Source organism: Denticeps clupeoides, chromosome 2, assembly GCF_900700375.1.
Source record: "Denticeps clupeoides chromosome 2, fDenClu1.1, whole genome shotgun sequence".
Classification (NCBI taxonomy): Eukaryota; Metazoa; Chordata; class Actinopteri; order Clupeiformes; family Denticipitidae; genus Denticeps; species Denticeps clupeoides.
Genome location: NC_041708.1, coordinates 20,673,753 through 20,689,814, shown reverse-complemented (window position 1 = coordinate 20,689,814; position 16,062 = coordinate 20,673,753). Strand labels below are relative to the sequence as shown.

Genomic DNA, 16,062 nt, shown 5'->3' with positions numbered 1-16,062 from the left:
CTGCATGGTGGGCGGCCTGGCTGCTGACATTCTGACAAGATGCGTTTCTTTTGCTCCTTTCGCTTCCTGCCACAGACCCAAGGCATACAAGTGCAAAGTACTTAATGTGTCTCACAATTTTTTCACTGAAACAAGAAGCTGTCAGTTTATTTTGTTTGCAGGAAGGAGGACAGAAATCAGTCAAATTGGCAAAATAGTTTTTGCCAACTTTGTAAAGTCATTTCACATAATGCTTTAGGAAGAATTACAGATAAAAACGTCTGAAATGTCAAAAATGCTATATGCAACTGTGCACTTATGGGAGAGCCAGCAGCTAATTGCAGCTCATTTTGTGCATGTGTGTTCAGTAATTCAAATCAGTTAAGTATGATTCACACATCACAATGTGTCATTCATTTCAAATACATTTTATCTGTACATCACTGTTTACATTGTTTAGTGCATACGAATAGTATTCACATGTGATTTCTCAGTCTTGGCCCCTCGGTGGTGGAATGAACTTTCCCTCGAGGTCAGAACAGCACAGTCACTGAGTATTTTCAAACGGCAGCTCAAGACCTTCTTCTTTAGAGAATATTTAGATTAACTTGTAACTTCTTATTGTCTTACTTATGTATAGAAACTACAACAGAGTGAATAAAAAGATTGTATTCATAGTTGGGGTTCCTAGTGAACCAGAATTGATCACTTCATTGATTGTAACATGGAAGTACGTCGCAAGTCGCTCTGGATAAGGGCATCTGCCAAATGCCTTAAATGTAAATGTAAATCCGCAAGTAAGCATGTTTCACATTGTCATTATGGGGTGTTGAGTGTAGAATTCAGAGCGAAAAATTATATTTAATTCATTTTGGAATAATGCTGCAACATAAAATGTGGTAATGCGCTGTGAATACTTTCTGGATGTACTGTATATTCCATTAAGGTGCCTCACATTAGAACACTGTTCAGGACCCCTAGTGATCAAGTCAAAAGTGACAGCAGTGGAACAAATACACCCTGAGGAGGAACTAGGAAGACACCATGAACAGAACAAAGGCTCAGTAGGAGGAAGCCAGCGCTGGATTTCCCTAGGTTGTTCATATCAGTCCACAGTCATTGGGAACTGTGAACTACATCCAATAATTAATTAGAAGTAGTGAGGTTATTTTGGTGTCCAATTTTGTGTGAATCCTTAATTTAAATATTGAAGTTCTGTCAAAATTCATTGGAAGGTTGTTGGAAGGGGCTCTTTTTCCAGATGCAACTTTGTGTACACACAAGGTTGCAACGTGTGGGTTATGAGACATACAAGGCCAAGACCATCCAAAGCTTTATAAGTGAAGAACTATCAAGCCAAGTTATTTAACTGGATTGCTATTTAACTGGATTGCTGTAAAGACAATACTTAAGTAAGGTCATGTTTTCCCACTCATGTAAGAACTCTAGCAGCAGATGTTTGAACTAGTTGGAGCATATTCAGTAAAACAGCATGAAAAAGAGAGTTATAATAGTCCAGTCCAAATGTTATGCATCTGCTCATTTCTCTGCACTCTGCATTTCCTTACCCGAGTTAAATGTCTTTGCTGGAAGTCGAATGTCCTGGATACATTTTAAATATATCAATCACATTCAATTTACATTGGTATCCCACTTATCTCACCTGTCTGGGGTGGAATGGAGATGTAACATTCATCAAGCAGAAACCCAAATTTGGTTCTGTAAAGTATGAACTTACAGAAAGGCTCAATTGTATACATATATACACTTATTTACACTCAAATACATATCTAAATTTTCCGGCAGTGATTGGCCTAGTGGTTAAGGAAGTGGACTTATAATCAGAAGGTGCCGCTGAGGTGCCACTGAGCAAAGTACCATCCCCATACAATGCTCCCATGGTTGCCCACTGCTCTCCAAGAGTGATGGTGAGGACACAATTCGTTGCAATCACTTCACTTTCACTTAATTTCAAAAAGTGGTGCTAAAGTGGTTATGCAATGTCTTTTAACTTGACATGGTCAAGGCCAATTAGCTTCTTGTTAGCAATACTTTATGATTGACTACAAAATCTCTGTTCCAGCATTAAAGGGTACATTTCATTAAACAATGATAAAGTCCAAGAAACTGAGATTGAGAAGGTGCCATCCAAGAAAGAATCTCAAAAATAAACATTCAAGCTTGACCGAAATTTTCTGATTAGAGCTGAGAAAAAACGTCAAAATACTTTGTAATTTGTATTACAATGTGTTCTATAATCACAGGTTTATAGTTATGACAATAAAAAAGAAGCTCTTATTTGTATTCTGTATTGTGTTTAAGAGAAGTCAAATTAGTCACATTGTTGAATCATATTTGCAAAATAGTAGTATTTAAAGGTCCCATGACATGAAAATTTCACTTTGTGAGATTATTTAACATTAATATGAGTTCCCCTAGCTGGTCTATGGTCCTGCAGTGGCTAGAAATGGCGATAGGTATAAAGAGTGCTTTGGTCATTCTGCTTCACCGTTCAGAGAGCAGCAGCTCAGACAGTCGGATCTGGATTTTGGCCCCCTATATTGTCATAAGGGGAAAGGTTACCTCCTTTATGCTTTGTCTGCCCAGAGAATTTCCCAACCCTCCCTTAAAAAATTAGCTTGCAAACGTGCTAAGCATTGCAGTTGCTCGGTGATTGGATGTAAAAATGACCAAATTATTTTTTCTAGTTCTGTCACGCAAACCTCTGAAGAACCAGTGGGTTAATTTGATTTTTTCTGGAAAAATTCAGACACGACCTCTTGTCTGCACCTGTGGCTGGTGAATGGAGTTGATGATGTTAGTTCTGCGACTGTCCTCTCAACTTCTATAGGCCGCAGAAACTGGGGAAATCTCATTGTGGGACTGGCTCAAAGTGGCTGTAATTCTGCACCAACACTGAATTTCAGAAAGAGACTTCAGATACAGTATTAGGTGACCACTGAGACGATATAAAAGCAAAAAAATAAAAAATATGTCATAGAACCCAATGGGTGTTCACCAAATTGTCAAGCAAATACAAAAGCAAAGAAGGAAGGCAAAGTTTAAGCAATGATAATAAAACAATAATAAAATAGCAATGACAATTTATGGATTTATGGATAGGGAAAAAAACATTTACATGAATGTTCACATCAACATATAAATGTCCTTTCTGCATAATCACAGTTGAATTTAATTTGTAAAATGAATCAGAATTTTGATTTCTGCATTGCTACAAATATACTATATATCTTTAAAATACTGCTTTGAAATAATATTTATGTCTTGTTTACTTAATTATTTTTGTTCTATAAATAGTGAATACAGACTTTTGCTATCATTTTAAAACCAACGATTAACATTTCAGCCAATGTTATTTTTAAAACCCCACTTAAAGACTAACTATATTTAAGCCTTTTCTCCATGCTGAAGCCTGTTTAATTAAGTTTTCTTAAGCTTTGTTTTTAGTTTGATGTTGGAAGTTCAGCATGTATGATTTTGCCTAAAAGGTATAATTAAACTCACACTGCTTATGTGCACATATTTGATATTATGCTGGCTCTGCTTTTATAGTTGAGCATTTCTCTCTAAGTCTTCGAAGTATGTGCAGCAATGTTTCTCTGTAGGTTTTAGCAAGAAAAAAATACATAATGGGGTCTATGATCCCACTGGTGCAAGTCAGTGCTGATGTTATGCGGTTCCACAAAACCAATAATTCCATTGTTCCACGTGGTACATCACCTTGTATGTATCGTAATATGTAAATGAAGCGGTGCACATGGTATGGCACAAATGCTAAAAGGAAGTTCATTAAAGTCAGCGTAATCACGTAGACTGCTTTACGCTGGATGCCATTGTTCCCCTGCAAATTCATTCTAAACAGCTTGCACAAAATGAGAACATAAGACAAGGTCAGCATGGCCAATGGAATCATGAATGCAACTGCTGTTGACACCAGTGCTTTTGGAGATGTTTTTTCCCGGTACATCTGGTTGCACACTGTAATATTGAAATCTTCTGACTTAATGTGAACAGTTTGGTGTGACTGTAACATGGGAATCATGGATATGGTTATGCTGCACCAAAGGAAGGCACAGATCATCTTTGCATACAAAGGTTTCCTCAACGAGCGTGATCTAATGGGGAAGACCACAGCCAGAAAGCGGTTGAAGCTGATGCAGGTCATAAAGTAGAGACTGCAGTAGAGGTTGAGGTAGAAGAGAAAACCGGCGAGACGGCACAGCAGCTCCCCAAAGATCCAGTTGTTGTTAGAGATGTGGTAGACTGTACGCATAGGTAGGAGCAGGACATAGGACATGTCAGCCACCACCAAGTGAGTCAAGAACACTTTGGCCACAGTAGTCTTGCCCTTCTGAATGAAAAACACTACCAGTGCTATGGCATTGGCAGGTACTGAAAACAAGAAAATAGTCACATAGAATAAAGTGAATAAGAAATTTTCCTTTTCAAAGTATGCTCGGTATACTGGATTCCAGACTTCTGTTGTGTAGTTAGCAGGTATCATGTTGGTACAGCCTGAGAATATAAGAAAAATGCAATACATTTGTAAATTTATATCTTTGTAATGTCCTCAAAAATACACATTGTTAACATCAAATTAATTGAAAATTCATTGACTCCTTTTTTTCTGAATGAAGTATTGTGTTAAATTACTGTGGCTCAAATAACTGATTTCACTACAGGAGAAGTTAGACCAAGGGTCCTTTAACACTCAAAAAGCCATTTTCACACAAGAGAAAGAAATAGGAGCCCCAAATTCTTTTTGACATGATGATAACACTGCTAATATTATTTTTACTTATGTATAAATATATCTTATGTATAAAAAGTGTTGCTCCTGAAATTTTATTAATGCAAAGAAAATAGTTCGCGAAGATTGCATGTGTGCGGATGAAAGGGTTATTTTTTCCATGATGTATTTATTCATTTGATTTTAAACCCTTTGGAATTCCATAGAGGGAATTTTTCCCATCTTATGGCGTCGTGCATTACCCAGGATGGCGTAAAAATGCAGTTTTCTTTCATTCTAATGATCTCTGTCCTGTGTGCTTCTGAGCTGACCAAATCAGTAATGCAGGAATTCAGACCACACCAGTCAAGGCCAGATCTCCTGCGTTGCCAGTGATGCACCCAGCTGCTACAATACTCCTGTTTTTAAACAAAGGGATACACTTGTTTTATTCTCCAATTTAGCAATTAGTCAATATCACGAAAAATGATTGGCTTACTGTTTTAGCACTTAAAACCCTGGCAGATGTTCACTAGGTGGCACAAACCTAAGACGTGGTGAAAAGAGGCTGTATTTCATATGTGCATTCTCATTCATTTGTACTACTAGATATAAAGAAACTGAAAAAAACCATTAAACACACACACTTCAAATACCCAAAATGCACAAATCTCAAATATTTTATTCCATTGTACAAAAGGATGATTACTTGGATGCAGTCATTTGCGGTGTAGGAGATCTGTCCTTGGCTTTCTGTGTTATAGACTTTGTAAATATGAACACTTTAATGCCTTTTTATTTTTATGTCTGATATGTATGCATCTGGTGCTGGTCTGGCTCATCTGTCACATATTAAAGACAATGTGGCCCTGAGCATTTTTGCCCACCCCTGGCTTAGTGAGTAAGGAAGCGGCCCCGTAGTCAGAAGGTTGCTGCTTTGAAAAACTGCCAAGGTGCCATTGAGCAAAGCACTGTCTCCACACACCTGGGCGCCTGTCATGGCTGCCCACTGCTCACTAAGGGTGAGGGTTAAAAGCAGAGGACACCTTTTATTGTGTCACCGTGTGCTGTGGTGTTTCACAATGACAATCACTTCACAACAAGATTAATGAAAGAGGTGATGATCAGTGAACAACAGTATGGTTTCATGCCCGGAAAGAGCACTACAAATACAATGTTGATCTTGGGTGTTGATGGAGATGTACAGAGGCAATCAGAATTCGCTGCACTGTGTCTTTGTGAACTGGAGCTGGAGAGGAGCTATGGTTTATATGAGGAAGTCAGGAGGCAGAGAAGTATGTGAAAGTGGTGCAGGACATGTACAACGGCAGTGTGCCAGAGTTACAGACGTGTTCAATGTGGAGATGGGTCTACACCAAGGATCAGCTCTGAGATCTTTCTTTTTGCTATGGTGATGGACAGGTTGACAGATGAGATTAGACAGGAGTCCCCATAAACTATGATGTTTGCTGATGAGTAGGGTGGAGCTGAAAGAGACCCTGGAGAGGTAGAGATGCTCTAGAGAGGAGAGGAATGAAGGTCAGTAGACAGAATATATGTAATGAGAGGGAGGACAGCGGGATGGTCAGGTTACAAAAAGTTGAGCTGGTGAAGGAGGAGGAATTCTGATGGTTCAATGAAATATTTTCAATAAAAATTTCACCTCAAATTTTTTATTAAATTGAAAATGAAGTGACTGTCATTGTGATCCACTGCAGCACAGCACACAGTGACACAATGAAATGTGTGCTCTGCTTTTAACCCATTACCCTTGGCAAGCAGTGGGCAGCCATGACAGGCGCCCAGGGAGCCTGTGTGTGGGGACGGTGCTCAGCGGATCGGGATTCGAACCGGCAAACTTCTAAAGTTTAAAGTGAAGAGATTGTCACACGTGATACACAGCACACAGTGAAATTTGTCCTCTGCATTTAACCCATCACCCTGAGTGAGCAGTGGGCAGCCATGACAGGCGCCCAGGGAACAGTGTGTGGGGACGGTGCTTTGCTCAGTGGCACCTCAGTGGCACCTTGGGATTTGAACCGGCAACCTTCTGATTACGGGGCCGCTTCCTTAACCGCTAAGCCACCACTGCCCCAGTGAGAAACTATGGAACGCTTCACGGATTTGCGTGTCATCCTTTCGCAGGGGCCATGCTAATCTTCTCTGTATCGATCCAATTTTAGTGTATGTGCAGCCGTAGCAAGCATTCTGATTACGGGGTCATTTCCTCAACCACTAGGCCACCACTGCACCAAGGTGAGCCAGTATTTTCTTTTTTCATTGGATGATAGAGAGTCCAGGAAGGGCAGAATAAGTGGAGGAGAGAGGCAGACATGATTTGTGACAGGCGGGTACCAGCAAGAGTGAAATGGAAAGTTTACAAGACAGTAGTGAGATCAGTGACTGTCAAAAAGCCAGACGGCAGAGTTAAAAGTGCTCAGATTTGCATTGGGGATGACAAGGATGGACAGAATTTAGGAATGAGTGCATTATATAAACAGTTAGGGTTGGATGTTTTGAACACAAAGTCAGAGGCAAGATTGGAGGGAATAAAGAGGAGAGACACTAAGTATGTTGGGAGAAAGATGTTGAGAAAAAGCAAGTGGTAAGAGAGGAGGTTGCAGGTGTTTAATGTTGAAGATGCAGAAAATAGTAGGAAATAGAGAAACACCAAAATCTTGATGGAAGTTAATAATAAAAGTTACATTTCATTTTTCATCATTTGAGCCTAGATAGAACTTACAGTTTTATGTTGTTAATTCCTATTAGATTAATGTCATATAATGAGAAAGATCTAGATTTGTTGATAGTGCATGGTAACAGGTTTCTTTTGTTAGATGTTGTTGTGGAATTTAAGACTTTTTATTTAACATTTTATATAAGCCCAGGTTGTCATTGCATTGTCATTGTCTACATTGCAAATAACCAAACCTACCATTACTCCCAGCAGTGAATCATAAAATAGACAGAAGGCAGACACAGTATTTTGAGCTAGTGTTGAGACACTGTCCTTTAAAAATAAATCAATCAGACTTGGTTATGGACACTTACCGACAGCTTCAGGTCTTTGAAGGTAATGAGATGCTGGTGTCATGGGTCTGTCAATACTTTTCAGTTCCTGTTCATTTCCTTCTTTATCTCAACACCCACAAAACCTCACTACTCAGTTTTGTTTTTTACGTGGTTTCTGTTTTTTGGACTGATGACTGAATTATACATAAATTGCAATAAATATATTCATTCATAATAACTGCATCAGTGGACTTAGTACGCATACTTATAAAGCATAGCCGTTGTGTACATAGTGAGAATATGTGGTCAAAGAAATGATAATGTAACAAAGCGTCTTGAACACCGCCCATACAGTGTGGGTGTTAAAATAAAAATTCACAGAGTAGTCTGCAACGTAGCAGCCAGAACCAAGTTTAATTAGATCTCTCCCACGCTGCCCAGCATGCAGCCCCTTTCCAGTCTACAACTCTTCATAATACAAATGTAACAGAGTAGTATGTGGTTAAATTATTTTAAATGGTGCAATGACGCCCTCTAGTGGTATCAAGGTACAGTGTAGTAGGAGATCGCATGAAATTGCTCAAAGCAGTTCAGGACACTGAATGGGTAGGTCACGTTTTGAGTGGTCTGGCATAAACTATGTTTTACTGGGTTATAAGAACACAGAAGTCATTATTTATCATGCAGTTTGGGTAGCGATTCTTGCTCACTATTTTGAGATGATTCCATGACATGTATATCCGTAGTTTTAGGTTGATTTACTTGTTTGATTAGCATGCTAATTTTCTTCTACCCACGCTACCCAGAGAGAGTTATCCAGACCAACCGTAGGCTAATTCCCACCTACTCCACTGTACCTTGCATGTATTACAGGTAATATCGTTTGGATTTCCTTGTGTTTTTATAATGTTATATGGTTCTACCATTATAAGTTTTGGGTTATGTTATATCTGTTAAGATTCGTTCATATAAGTTAATCTGGTAGTACACCACTCAGTAAATGTATTTGTATTTGTATTGGTGAGTCTCATGTTTCACTGTGTTCATGTGGTTTCTTATTTAATTCTAAGAAAAAGGGTTCACTTGAATTATCCCTGGTGCTACGGATAAAATGTATTAATGCAGATGCTAAGAGTTTTGAGTACATTATGCTTAAGTGTTCAGTGCTTTTCACATCACTATATGATCACCAAAGTGAGAGGCCTTATTTAGTTTGTTTTGCTTATTTGTACCTTTTATTACATTTACAACCAAGTATGTATCTGCATGAAGTTGTAAAAGAAAAAAGCAATTCAGGACACTGAATGGAGAGAGTTATCCAGACCAACCGTAGGCTAATTCCCACCTACTCCACTGTACCTTGCATGTATTACAGAAAATAAAAAGGGAATTTGTGAACCACCCGGCTGTCCAAGTGTCTAATGGTGTGCGTGGAACCGGTAGAATGGTGCTGCGGAGGTGAACCCGTCACACAAACCCATCCCATAACCTGGAACATTGGCTCAACAGGAAAAGAAGCTTACCCACCGAAAAAGAAACATCCCCTTTTCACTTTCATTTTCTTTACACATTTGTTTTCTCACAGAAATTTAGAACCTCTTTTAATCTTTGTGATCAAGGGTAAAAAACAGTTTTCAGTTTGCCAGGATACAGACTTGAAATCAAGCCACATTAGTGCATTGAATAGCGGGTCAGTCTCATAATTTCAAGGTCTTGATTTCGATTCTCACACAGGGCTGAGTTTAATTTCTATTTTACATTACTTTTCATTTCTATCACCATGAAGAGCTTTTCATTATTAAGTGTACAGACTGTCTATAAGCTGGTCCAAGACAATATTTTTAGCCTAAATCTGAAAGTGCTTTAGCTGGTCCAAAATCAGCAGATTTGCTGAACTGGGCATGAGTTTGATCTTCACACAGGTCATTGTTTAAATCCTGTTTTGCATCATGTTTCATTCCTATGACCATAAGCTACTCTTCCCTAATAAGGTTGAATATAAGATGGTTCAGGCACAAAATGTAAACAGCCTTTAATTAAAAGTGCTTTAGAAGGTCAAAAGAATTTATTTGTAAGAGCCTGGATAGCTCAGTCGGTAGAGCATCAGACTTTTAATCTGAGGGTCCAGGGTTCAAGTCCCTTTTCAGGCAAATTGTTGATTTACTACTAAGTACATAAAGAATTGCTGCCATTATTTACAACAGTCAAACTTTTTGCCAATTTATTATTTTTTTTAAAGCAGCACATTTCATCTCCAAAGTTTCATTGAGTAAAATGTATGATTTAATATCTTTTGTTGTGCATTTTTTTCTTTTCTTTACACATCTGTTTTCTCACAGAAATTGAAAAGCTTTTCATCTTTGTGATCATGGGTATAACATGTAATTCTCAGTTTACAAAGATCCAGACTTGAAAGCCAGCCTTGTTAGCGCAGTAGGTAGCGCGTCAGTCTCATAATCTGAAGGTCGTGAGTTCGATCCTCACACAGGGCAAGGACACAATATTTTTAGCCTAAATCTGAAAGTACTTTAGCTGGTCAAAATCAACAGATTTGCTGAACTGGTCAAGAGTTTGATCTTCACTCAGGTCATTGTTTAAATCCTGTTTTGCATCATGTTTCATTCCTATGACCATAAGCTACTCTTCCCTAATAAGTGCAAAGGTTGAATATAAGATGGTTCAGGCACAAAATGTCAACAGCCTTTAATTAAAAGTGCTTTAGAAGGTCAAAAGTATTTATTTGTAAGAGCCTGGATAGCTCAGTCGGTAGAGCATCAGACTTTTAATCTGAGGGTCCAGGGTTCAAGTCCCTGTTCAGGCGAATTGTTGATTTACTACTAAGTACATAAAGAATTGCTGCCATTATTTACAATAGTCAAACTTTTTGCCAATTTATAATTTTTTTTAAAGCAGCACATTTCATCTCCAAAGTTTCGTTGATTAAAATGTATGATTTAATATCTTTTGTTGTGCCATTTTTTCTTTTCTTTACACATCTGTTTTCTGACAGAAATTGAAAAGCTTTTCAGCTTTGTGATCAAGGGTATAACATGTAATTCTCAGTTTACAAAGATCCAGACTTGAAAGCCAGCCTTGTTAGCGCAGTAGGTAGCGCGTCAGTCTCATAATCTGAAGGTCGTGAGTTCGATCCTCACACAGGGCATGAACACAATATTTTAGCCTAAATCTGAAAGTACTTTAGCTGGTCAAAATCAGCAAATTTGCTGAACTGGTCATGAGTTTGATCTTCACACAGGTCATTGTTTAAATCCTGTTTTGCATCATGTTTCATTCCTATGACCATAAGCTACTCTTCCCTAATAAGTGCAAAGGTTGAATATAAGATGGTTCAGGCTCAAAATGTGAACAGCATTTAATTAAAAGTGCTTTAGAAGTTCAAAGTTTTCTTTGTAAGAGCCTGGATAGCTCAGTCGGTAGAGCATCAGACTTTTAATCTGAGGGTCCAGGGTTCAAGTCCCTGCTCAGGCGAATTGTTGATTTACTACTAAGTACATAAAGAATTGCTGCCATTATTTACAATAGTCAAACTTTTTGATAATTTATTATTTTTTTTAAAGCAGCACATTTCATCTCCAAAGTTTTGTTGATTAAATGTATGATTTAATATCTTTTGTTGTGCCATTTTTTCTTTTCTTTACACATCTGTTTTCTCACAGAAATTGAAAAGCTTTTCAGCTTTGTGATCAAGGGTATAACATGTAATTCTCAGTTTACGAAGATGCAGCCTTAAAAGCAAGCCTTGTTAGCGCAGTAGGTAGCGCGTCAGTCTCATAATCTGAAGGTCGTGAGTTCGATCCTCACACAGGGCAAGGACACAATATTTTTAGCCTAAATCTGAAAGTACTTTAGCTGGTCAAAAATCAGCAAATATGCTGAACTGGTCAAGAGTTTGATCTTCACTCAGGTCATTGTTTAAATCCTGTTTTGCATCATGTTTCATTCCTATGACCATAAGCTACTCTTCCCTAATAAGTGCAAAGATTGAATATAAGATGGTTTAGGCTCAAAATGTCAACAGCATTTAATTAAAAGTGCTTTAGAAGTTCAAAAGAACTCCTTTGTAAGAGCCTGGATAGCTCAGTCGGTAGAGCATCAGACTTTTAATCTGAGGGTCCAGGGTTCAAGTCCCTGTTCAGGCGAATTGTTGATTTACTTCTAAGGACATAAAGAATTGCTGCCATTATTTACAACAGTCAAACTTTTTGCCAATTTATTATTTTTTTTAAAGCAGCACATTTCATCTCCAAAGTTTCGTTGATTAAAATGTATGATTTAATATCTTTTGTTGTGCCATTTTTATTATCTTTACACATCTGGTTTCACACAGAAATTGAAAAGCTCTTCATCTTTGTGATTATGGGTAAAACATGTAATTCTCAGTTTACGAAGATCCAGCCTCAAAAGCAAGCCTTGTTAGGCCAGTAGGTAGCGCGTCAGTCTCATAATCTGAAGGTCTTTAGTTCGATCCTCACACAGGGCAAGGACACAATTTTTTTAGCCTAAATCTGAAAGTACTTTAGCTGGTCAAAAATCAGCAAATTTACTGAACTGGTCAAGAGTCTGATCTTCACACAGGTCATTGTTTAAATCCTGTTTTGCATCATGTTTCATTCCTATGACCATAAGCTACTCTTCCATAATAAGTGCAAAGGTTGAATATAAGATGGTTCAGGCTCAAAATGTCAACAGCATTTAATTAAAAGTGCTTTAGAAGTTCAAAAGAACTCCTTTGTAAGAGCCTGGATAGCTCAGTCGGTAGAGCATCAGACTTTTAATCTGAGGGTCCAGCGTTCAAGTCCCTGTTCAGGCGAATTGTTGATTTACTACTAAGTACATAAAGAATTGCTGCCATTATTTACAATAGTCAAACTTTTTGCCAATTTATAATTTTTTTTAAAGCAGCACATTTCATCTCCAAAGTTTCGTTGATTAAAATGTATGATTTAATATCTTTTGTTGTGCCATTTTTTTTATTATCTTTACACACCTGGTTTCACACAGAAATTGAAAAGCTCTTCATCTTTGTGATCAAGGGTATAACATGTAATTCTCAGTTTACGAAGATCCATCTTTAAAAGCCAGCCTTGTTAGCGCAGTAGGTAGCGCGTCAGTCTCATAATCTGAAGGTCGTGAGTTCGATCCTCACACAGGGCAAGAACACAATATTTTTAGCCTAAGTCTGAAAGTACTTTAGCTGGTCAAAAATCAGCAAATTTGCTGAAATGGTCATGAGTTTGATCTTCACACAGGTCATTGTTTAAATCCTGTTTTGCATCATGTTTCATTCCTATGACCATAAGCTACTCTTCCCTAATAAGTGCAAAGGTTGAATATAAGATGGTTCAGGCTCAAAATGTCAACAGCATTTAATTAAAAGTGCTTTAGAAGGTCAAAAGAACTCCTTTGTAGGAGCCTGGATAGCTCAGTCGGTAGAGCATCAGACTTTTAACCTGAGGGTCCAGGGTTCAAGTCCCTGTTCAGGCGAATTGTATATTTACTTCTAAGTACATAAAGAATTGCTGCCATTATTTACAATAGTCAAACTTTTTGCCAATTTATAATTTTTTTTAAAGCAGCACATTTCATCTCCAAAGTTTCGTTGATTAAAATGTATGATTTAATATCTTTTGTTGTGCCATTTTTTCTTTTCTTTACACATCTGTTTTCTCACAGAAATTGAAAAGCTTTTCAGCTTTGTGATCAAGGGTATAACATGTAATTCTCAGTTTACAAAGATCCAGACTTGAAAGCCAGCCTTGTTAGCGCAGTAGGTAGCGCGTCAGTCTCATAATCTGAAGGTCGTGAGTTCGATCCTCACACACGGCAAGAACACAATATTTTTAGCCTAAATCTGAAAGTACTTTAGCTGGTCAAAATCAGCAAATTTGCTGAACTGGTCATGAGTTTGATCTTCACACAGGTCATTGTTTAAATCCTGTTTTGCATCATGTTTCATTCCTATGACCATAAGCTTCTCTTCCCTAATAAGTGCAAAGGTTGAATATAAGATGGTTCAGGCTCAAAATGTCAAAAGCATTTAATTAAAAGTGCTTTAGAAGGTCAAAAGAATTTATTTGTAAGAGCCTGGATAGCTCAGTCGGTAGAGCATCAGACTTTTAAACTGAGGGTCCAGGGTTCAAGTCCCTGTTCAGGCGAATTGTTTATTTACTACTAAGTACATAAAGAATTGCTGCCATTATTTACAATAGTCAAACTTTTTGCCAATTTATTATTTTTTTTAAAGCAGCACATTTCATCTCCAAAGTTTCGTTGATTAAAATGTATGATTTAATATCTTTCGTTGTGCCATTTTTTATTATCTTTACACATCTGGTTTCACACAGAAATTGAAAAGCTCTTCATCTTTGTGATCAAGGGTAAAACATGTAATTCTCAGTTTACGAAGATCCAGCCTTAAAAGCAAGCCTTGTTAGCGCAGTAGGTAGCGCGTCAGTCTCATAATCTGAAGGTCGTGAGTTCGATCCTCATACAGGGCAAGGACACAATGTTTTTAGCCTAAATCTGAAAGTACTTTAGCTGGTCAAAAATCAGCAAATTTGCTGAACTGGTCAAGAGTTTGATCTTCACACAGGTCATTGTTTAAATCCTGTTTTGCATCATGTTTTATTCCTATGACCATAAGCTACTCTTCCCTAATAAGTGCAAAGGTTGAATATAAGATGGTTCAGGCTCAAAATGTCAACAGCATTTAATTAAAAGTGCTTTAGAGGTTCAAAAGAACTCCTTTGTAAGAGCCTGGATAGCTCAGTCGGTAGAGCATCAGACTTTTAATCTGAGGGTCCAGGGTTCAAGTCCCTGTTCAGGCGAATTGTTGATTTACTACTAAGTACATAAAGAATTGCTGCCATTATTTACAATAGTCAAACTTTTTGCCAATTTTTAATTTTTTTTAAAGCAGCACATTTCATCTCCAAAGTTTCGTTGATTAAAATGTATGATTTAATATCTTTTGTTGTGCCATTTTTTCTTTTCTTTACACATCTGTTTTCTCACAGAAATTGAAAAGCTTTTCATCTTTGTGATCAAGGGAATAACATGTAATTCTCAGTTTACAAAGATCCAGATTTGAAAGCCAGCCTTGTTAGCGCAGTAGGTAGCGCGTCAGTCTCATAATCTGAAGGTCGTGAGTTCGATCCTCACACAGGGCAAGAAGACAATATTTTTAGCCTAAATCTGAAAGTACTTTAGCTGGTCAAAAATCAGCAAATTTGCTGAACTGGTCAAGAGTTTGATCTTCACATAGGTCATTGTTTAAATCCTGTTTTGCTTCATGTTTCATTCCTATGACCGTAAGCTTCTCTTCCCTAATAAGTGCAAAGGTTGAATATAAGATGGTTCAGGCTCAAAATGTCAAAAGCATTTAATTAAAAGTGCTTTAGAAGGTCAAAAGAATTTCTTTGTAAGAGCCTGGATAGCTCCGTCGGTAGAGCATCAGACTTTTAATCTGAGGGTCCAGCGTTCAAGTCCCTGTTCAGGCGAATTGTTGATTTACTACTAAGTACATAAAGAATTGCTGCCATTATTTACAATAGTCAAACTTTTTGCCAATTTATTATTTTTTTTAAAGCAGCACATTTCATCTCCAAAGTTTCGTTGATTAAAATGTATGATTTAATATCTTTTGTTGTGCCATTTTTATTATCTTTACACATCTGGTTTCACACAGAAATTGAAAAGCTCTTCATCTTTGTGATTATGGGTAAAACATGTAATTCTCAGTTTACGAAGATCCAGCCTCAAAAGCAAGCCTTGTTAGGCCAGTAGGTAGCGCGTCAGTCTCATAATCTGAAGGTCTTGAGTTCGATCCTCACACAGGGCAAGGACACAATTTTTTTAGCCTAAATCTGAAAGTACTTTAGCTGGTCAAAAATCAGCAAATTTACTGAACTGGTCAAGAGTTTGATCTTCACACAGGTCATTGTTTAAATCCTGTTTTGCATCATGTTTCATTCCTATGACCATAACCTACTCTTCCCTAATAAGTGCAAAGGTTGAATATAAGATGGTTCAGGCTCAAAATGTCAACAGCCTTTAATTAAAAGTGCTTTAGACGGTCAAAAGAACTCCTTTGTAAGAGCCTGGATAGCTCAGTCGGTAGAGCATCAGACTTTTAATCTGAGGGTCCAGGGTTCAAGTCCCTGTTCAGGCGAATTGTATATTTACTTCAAAGTACATAAAGAATTGCTGCCATTATTTACAATAGTCAAACTTTTTGCCAATTTATAATTTTTTTAAAGCAGCACATTTCATCTCCAAAGTTTCGTTGATTAAAATGTATG

The 16,062-nt window shown here is 37.6% G+C and overlaps 1 protein-coding gene and 19 non-coding genes across 20 annotated transcripts; 18 read left to right on the top strand and 2 right to left on the bottom strand.

Moving 5' to 3' along the window:
- Window positions 1-3,529: 3,529 nt before the first annotated feature.
- Window positions 3,530-4,504, bottom strand: LOC114769062 (uracil nucleotide/cysteinyl leukotriene receptor). The gene has a single exon (XM_028961760.1). The coding sequence runs from the start codon at window positions 4,502-4,504 to the stop codon at window positions 3,530-3,532; it is 975 nt and encodes a 324-aa protein (XP_028817593.1).
- A 2,325-nt stretch (window positions 4,505-6,829) lies between these two features.
- Window positions 6,830-6,936, bottom strand: LOC114785012 (U6 spliceosomal RNA). The gene has a single exon (XR_003748994.1). It is a non-coding gene; the product is annotated as a U6 spliceosomal RNA (small nuclear RNA).
- Window positions 6,937-9,818: 2,882 nt separating this feature from the next.
- Window positions 9,819-9,891, top strand: trnak-uuu (transfer RNA lysine (anticodon UUU)). The gene has a single exon. It is a non-coding gene; the product is annotated as a tRNA-Lys (tRNA).
- A 269-nt stretch (window positions 9,892-10,160) lies between these two features.
- trnam-cau (transfer RNA methionine (anticodon CAU)) lies at window positions 10,161-10,233 on the top strand. Its single transcript has one exon. It is a non-coding gene; the product is annotated as a tRNA-Met (tRNA).
- A 256-nt stretch (window positions 10,234-10,489) lies between these two features.
- On the top strand, window positions 10,490-10,562 carry trnak-uuu (transfer RNA lysine (anticodon UUU)). Its single transcript has one exon. It is a non-coding gene; the product is annotated as a tRNA-Lys (tRNA).
- Window positions 10,563-10,831: 269 nt separating this feature from the next.
- trnam-cau (transfer RNA methionine (anticodon CAU)) lies at window positions 10,832-10,904 on the top strand. Its single transcript has one exon. It is a non-coding gene; the product is annotated as a tRNA-Met (tRNA).
- Window positions 10,905-11,157: 253 nt separating this feature from the next.
- On the top strand, window positions 11,158-11,230 carry trnak-uuu (transfer RNA lysine (anticodon UUU)). The gene has a single exon. It is a non-coding gene; the product is annotated as a tRNA-Lys (tRNA).
- Window positions 11,231-11,498: 268 nt separating this feature from the next.
- trnam-cau (transfer RNA methionine (anticodon CAU)) lies at window positions 11,499-11,571 on the top strand. The gene has a single exon. It is a non-coding gene; the product is annotated as a tRNA-Met (tRNA).
- A 257-nt stretch (window positions 11,572-11,828) lies between these two features.
- trnak-uuu (transfer RNA lysine (anticodon UUU)) lies at window positions 11,829-11,901 on the top strand. Its single transcript has one exon. It is a non-coding gene; the product is annotated as a tRNA-Lys (tRNA).
- Window positions 11,902-12,499: 598 nt separating this feature from the next.
- Window positions 12,500-12,572, top strand: trnak-uuu (transfer RNA lysine (anticodon UUU)). The gene has a single exon. It is a non-coding gene; the product is annotated as a tRNA-Lys (tRNA).
- Window positions 12,573-12,843: 271 nt separating this feature from the next.
- On the top strand, window positions 12,844-12,916 carry trnam-cau (transfer RNA methionine (anticodon CAU)). The gene has a single exon. It is a non-coding gene; the product is annotated as a tRNA-Met (tRNA).
- A 257-nt stretch (window positions 12,917-13,173) lies between these two features.
- On the top strand, window positions 13,174-13,246 carry trnak-uuu (transfer RNA lysine (anticodon UUU)). Its single transcript has one exon. It is a non-coding gene; the product is annotated as a tRNA-Lys (tRNA).
- Window positions 13,247-13,515: 269 nt separating this feature from the next.
- trnam-cau (transfer RNA methionine (anticodon CAU)) lies at window positions 13,516-13,588 on the top strand. The gene has a single exon. It is a non-coding gene; the product is annotated as a tRNA-Met (tRNA).
- Window positions 13,589-13,844: 256 nt separating this feature from the next.
- On the top strand, window positions 13,845-13,917 carry trnak-uuu (transfer RNA lysine (anticodon UUU)). Its single transcript has one exon. It is a non-coding gene; the product is annotated as a tRNA-Lys (tRNA).
- Window positions 13,918-14,186: 269 nt separating this feature from the next.
- On the top strand, window positions 14,187-14,259 carry trnam-cau (transfer RNA methionine (anticodon CAU)). Its single transcript has one exon. It is a non-coding gene; the product is annotated as a tRNA-Met (tRNA).
- Window positions 14,260-14,516: 257 nt separating this feature from the next.
- trnak-uuu (transfer RNA lysine (anticodon UUU)) lies at window positions 14,517-14,589 on the top strand. Its single transcript has one exon. It is a non-coding gene; the product is annotated as a tRNA-Lys (tRNA).
- Window positions 14,590-14,858: 269 nt separating this feature from the next.
- Window positions 14,859-14,931, top strand: trnam-cau (transfer RNA methionine (anticodon CAU)). Its single transcript has one exon. It is a non-coding gene; the product is annotated as a tRNA-Met (tRNA).
- A 257-nt stretch (window positions 14,932-15,188) lies between these two features.
- On the top strand, window positions 15,189-15,261 carry trnak-uuu (transfer RNA lysine (anticodon UUU)). The gene has a single exon. It is a non-coding gene; the product is annotated as a tRNA-Lys (tRNA).
- Window positions 15,262-15,529: 268 nt separating this feature from the next.
- trnam-cau (transfer RNA methionine (anticodon CAU)) lies at window positions 15,530-15,602 on the top strand. The gene has a single exon. It is a non-coding gene; the product is annotated as a tRNA-Met (tRNA).
- Window positions 15,603-15,859: 257 nt separating this feature from the next.
- Window positions 15,860-15,932, top strand: trnak-uuu (transfer RNA lysine (anticodon UUU)). Its single transcript has one exon. It is a non-coding gene; the product is annotated as a tRNA-Lys (tRNA).
- Window positions 15,933-16,062: the final 130 nt, after the last annotated feature.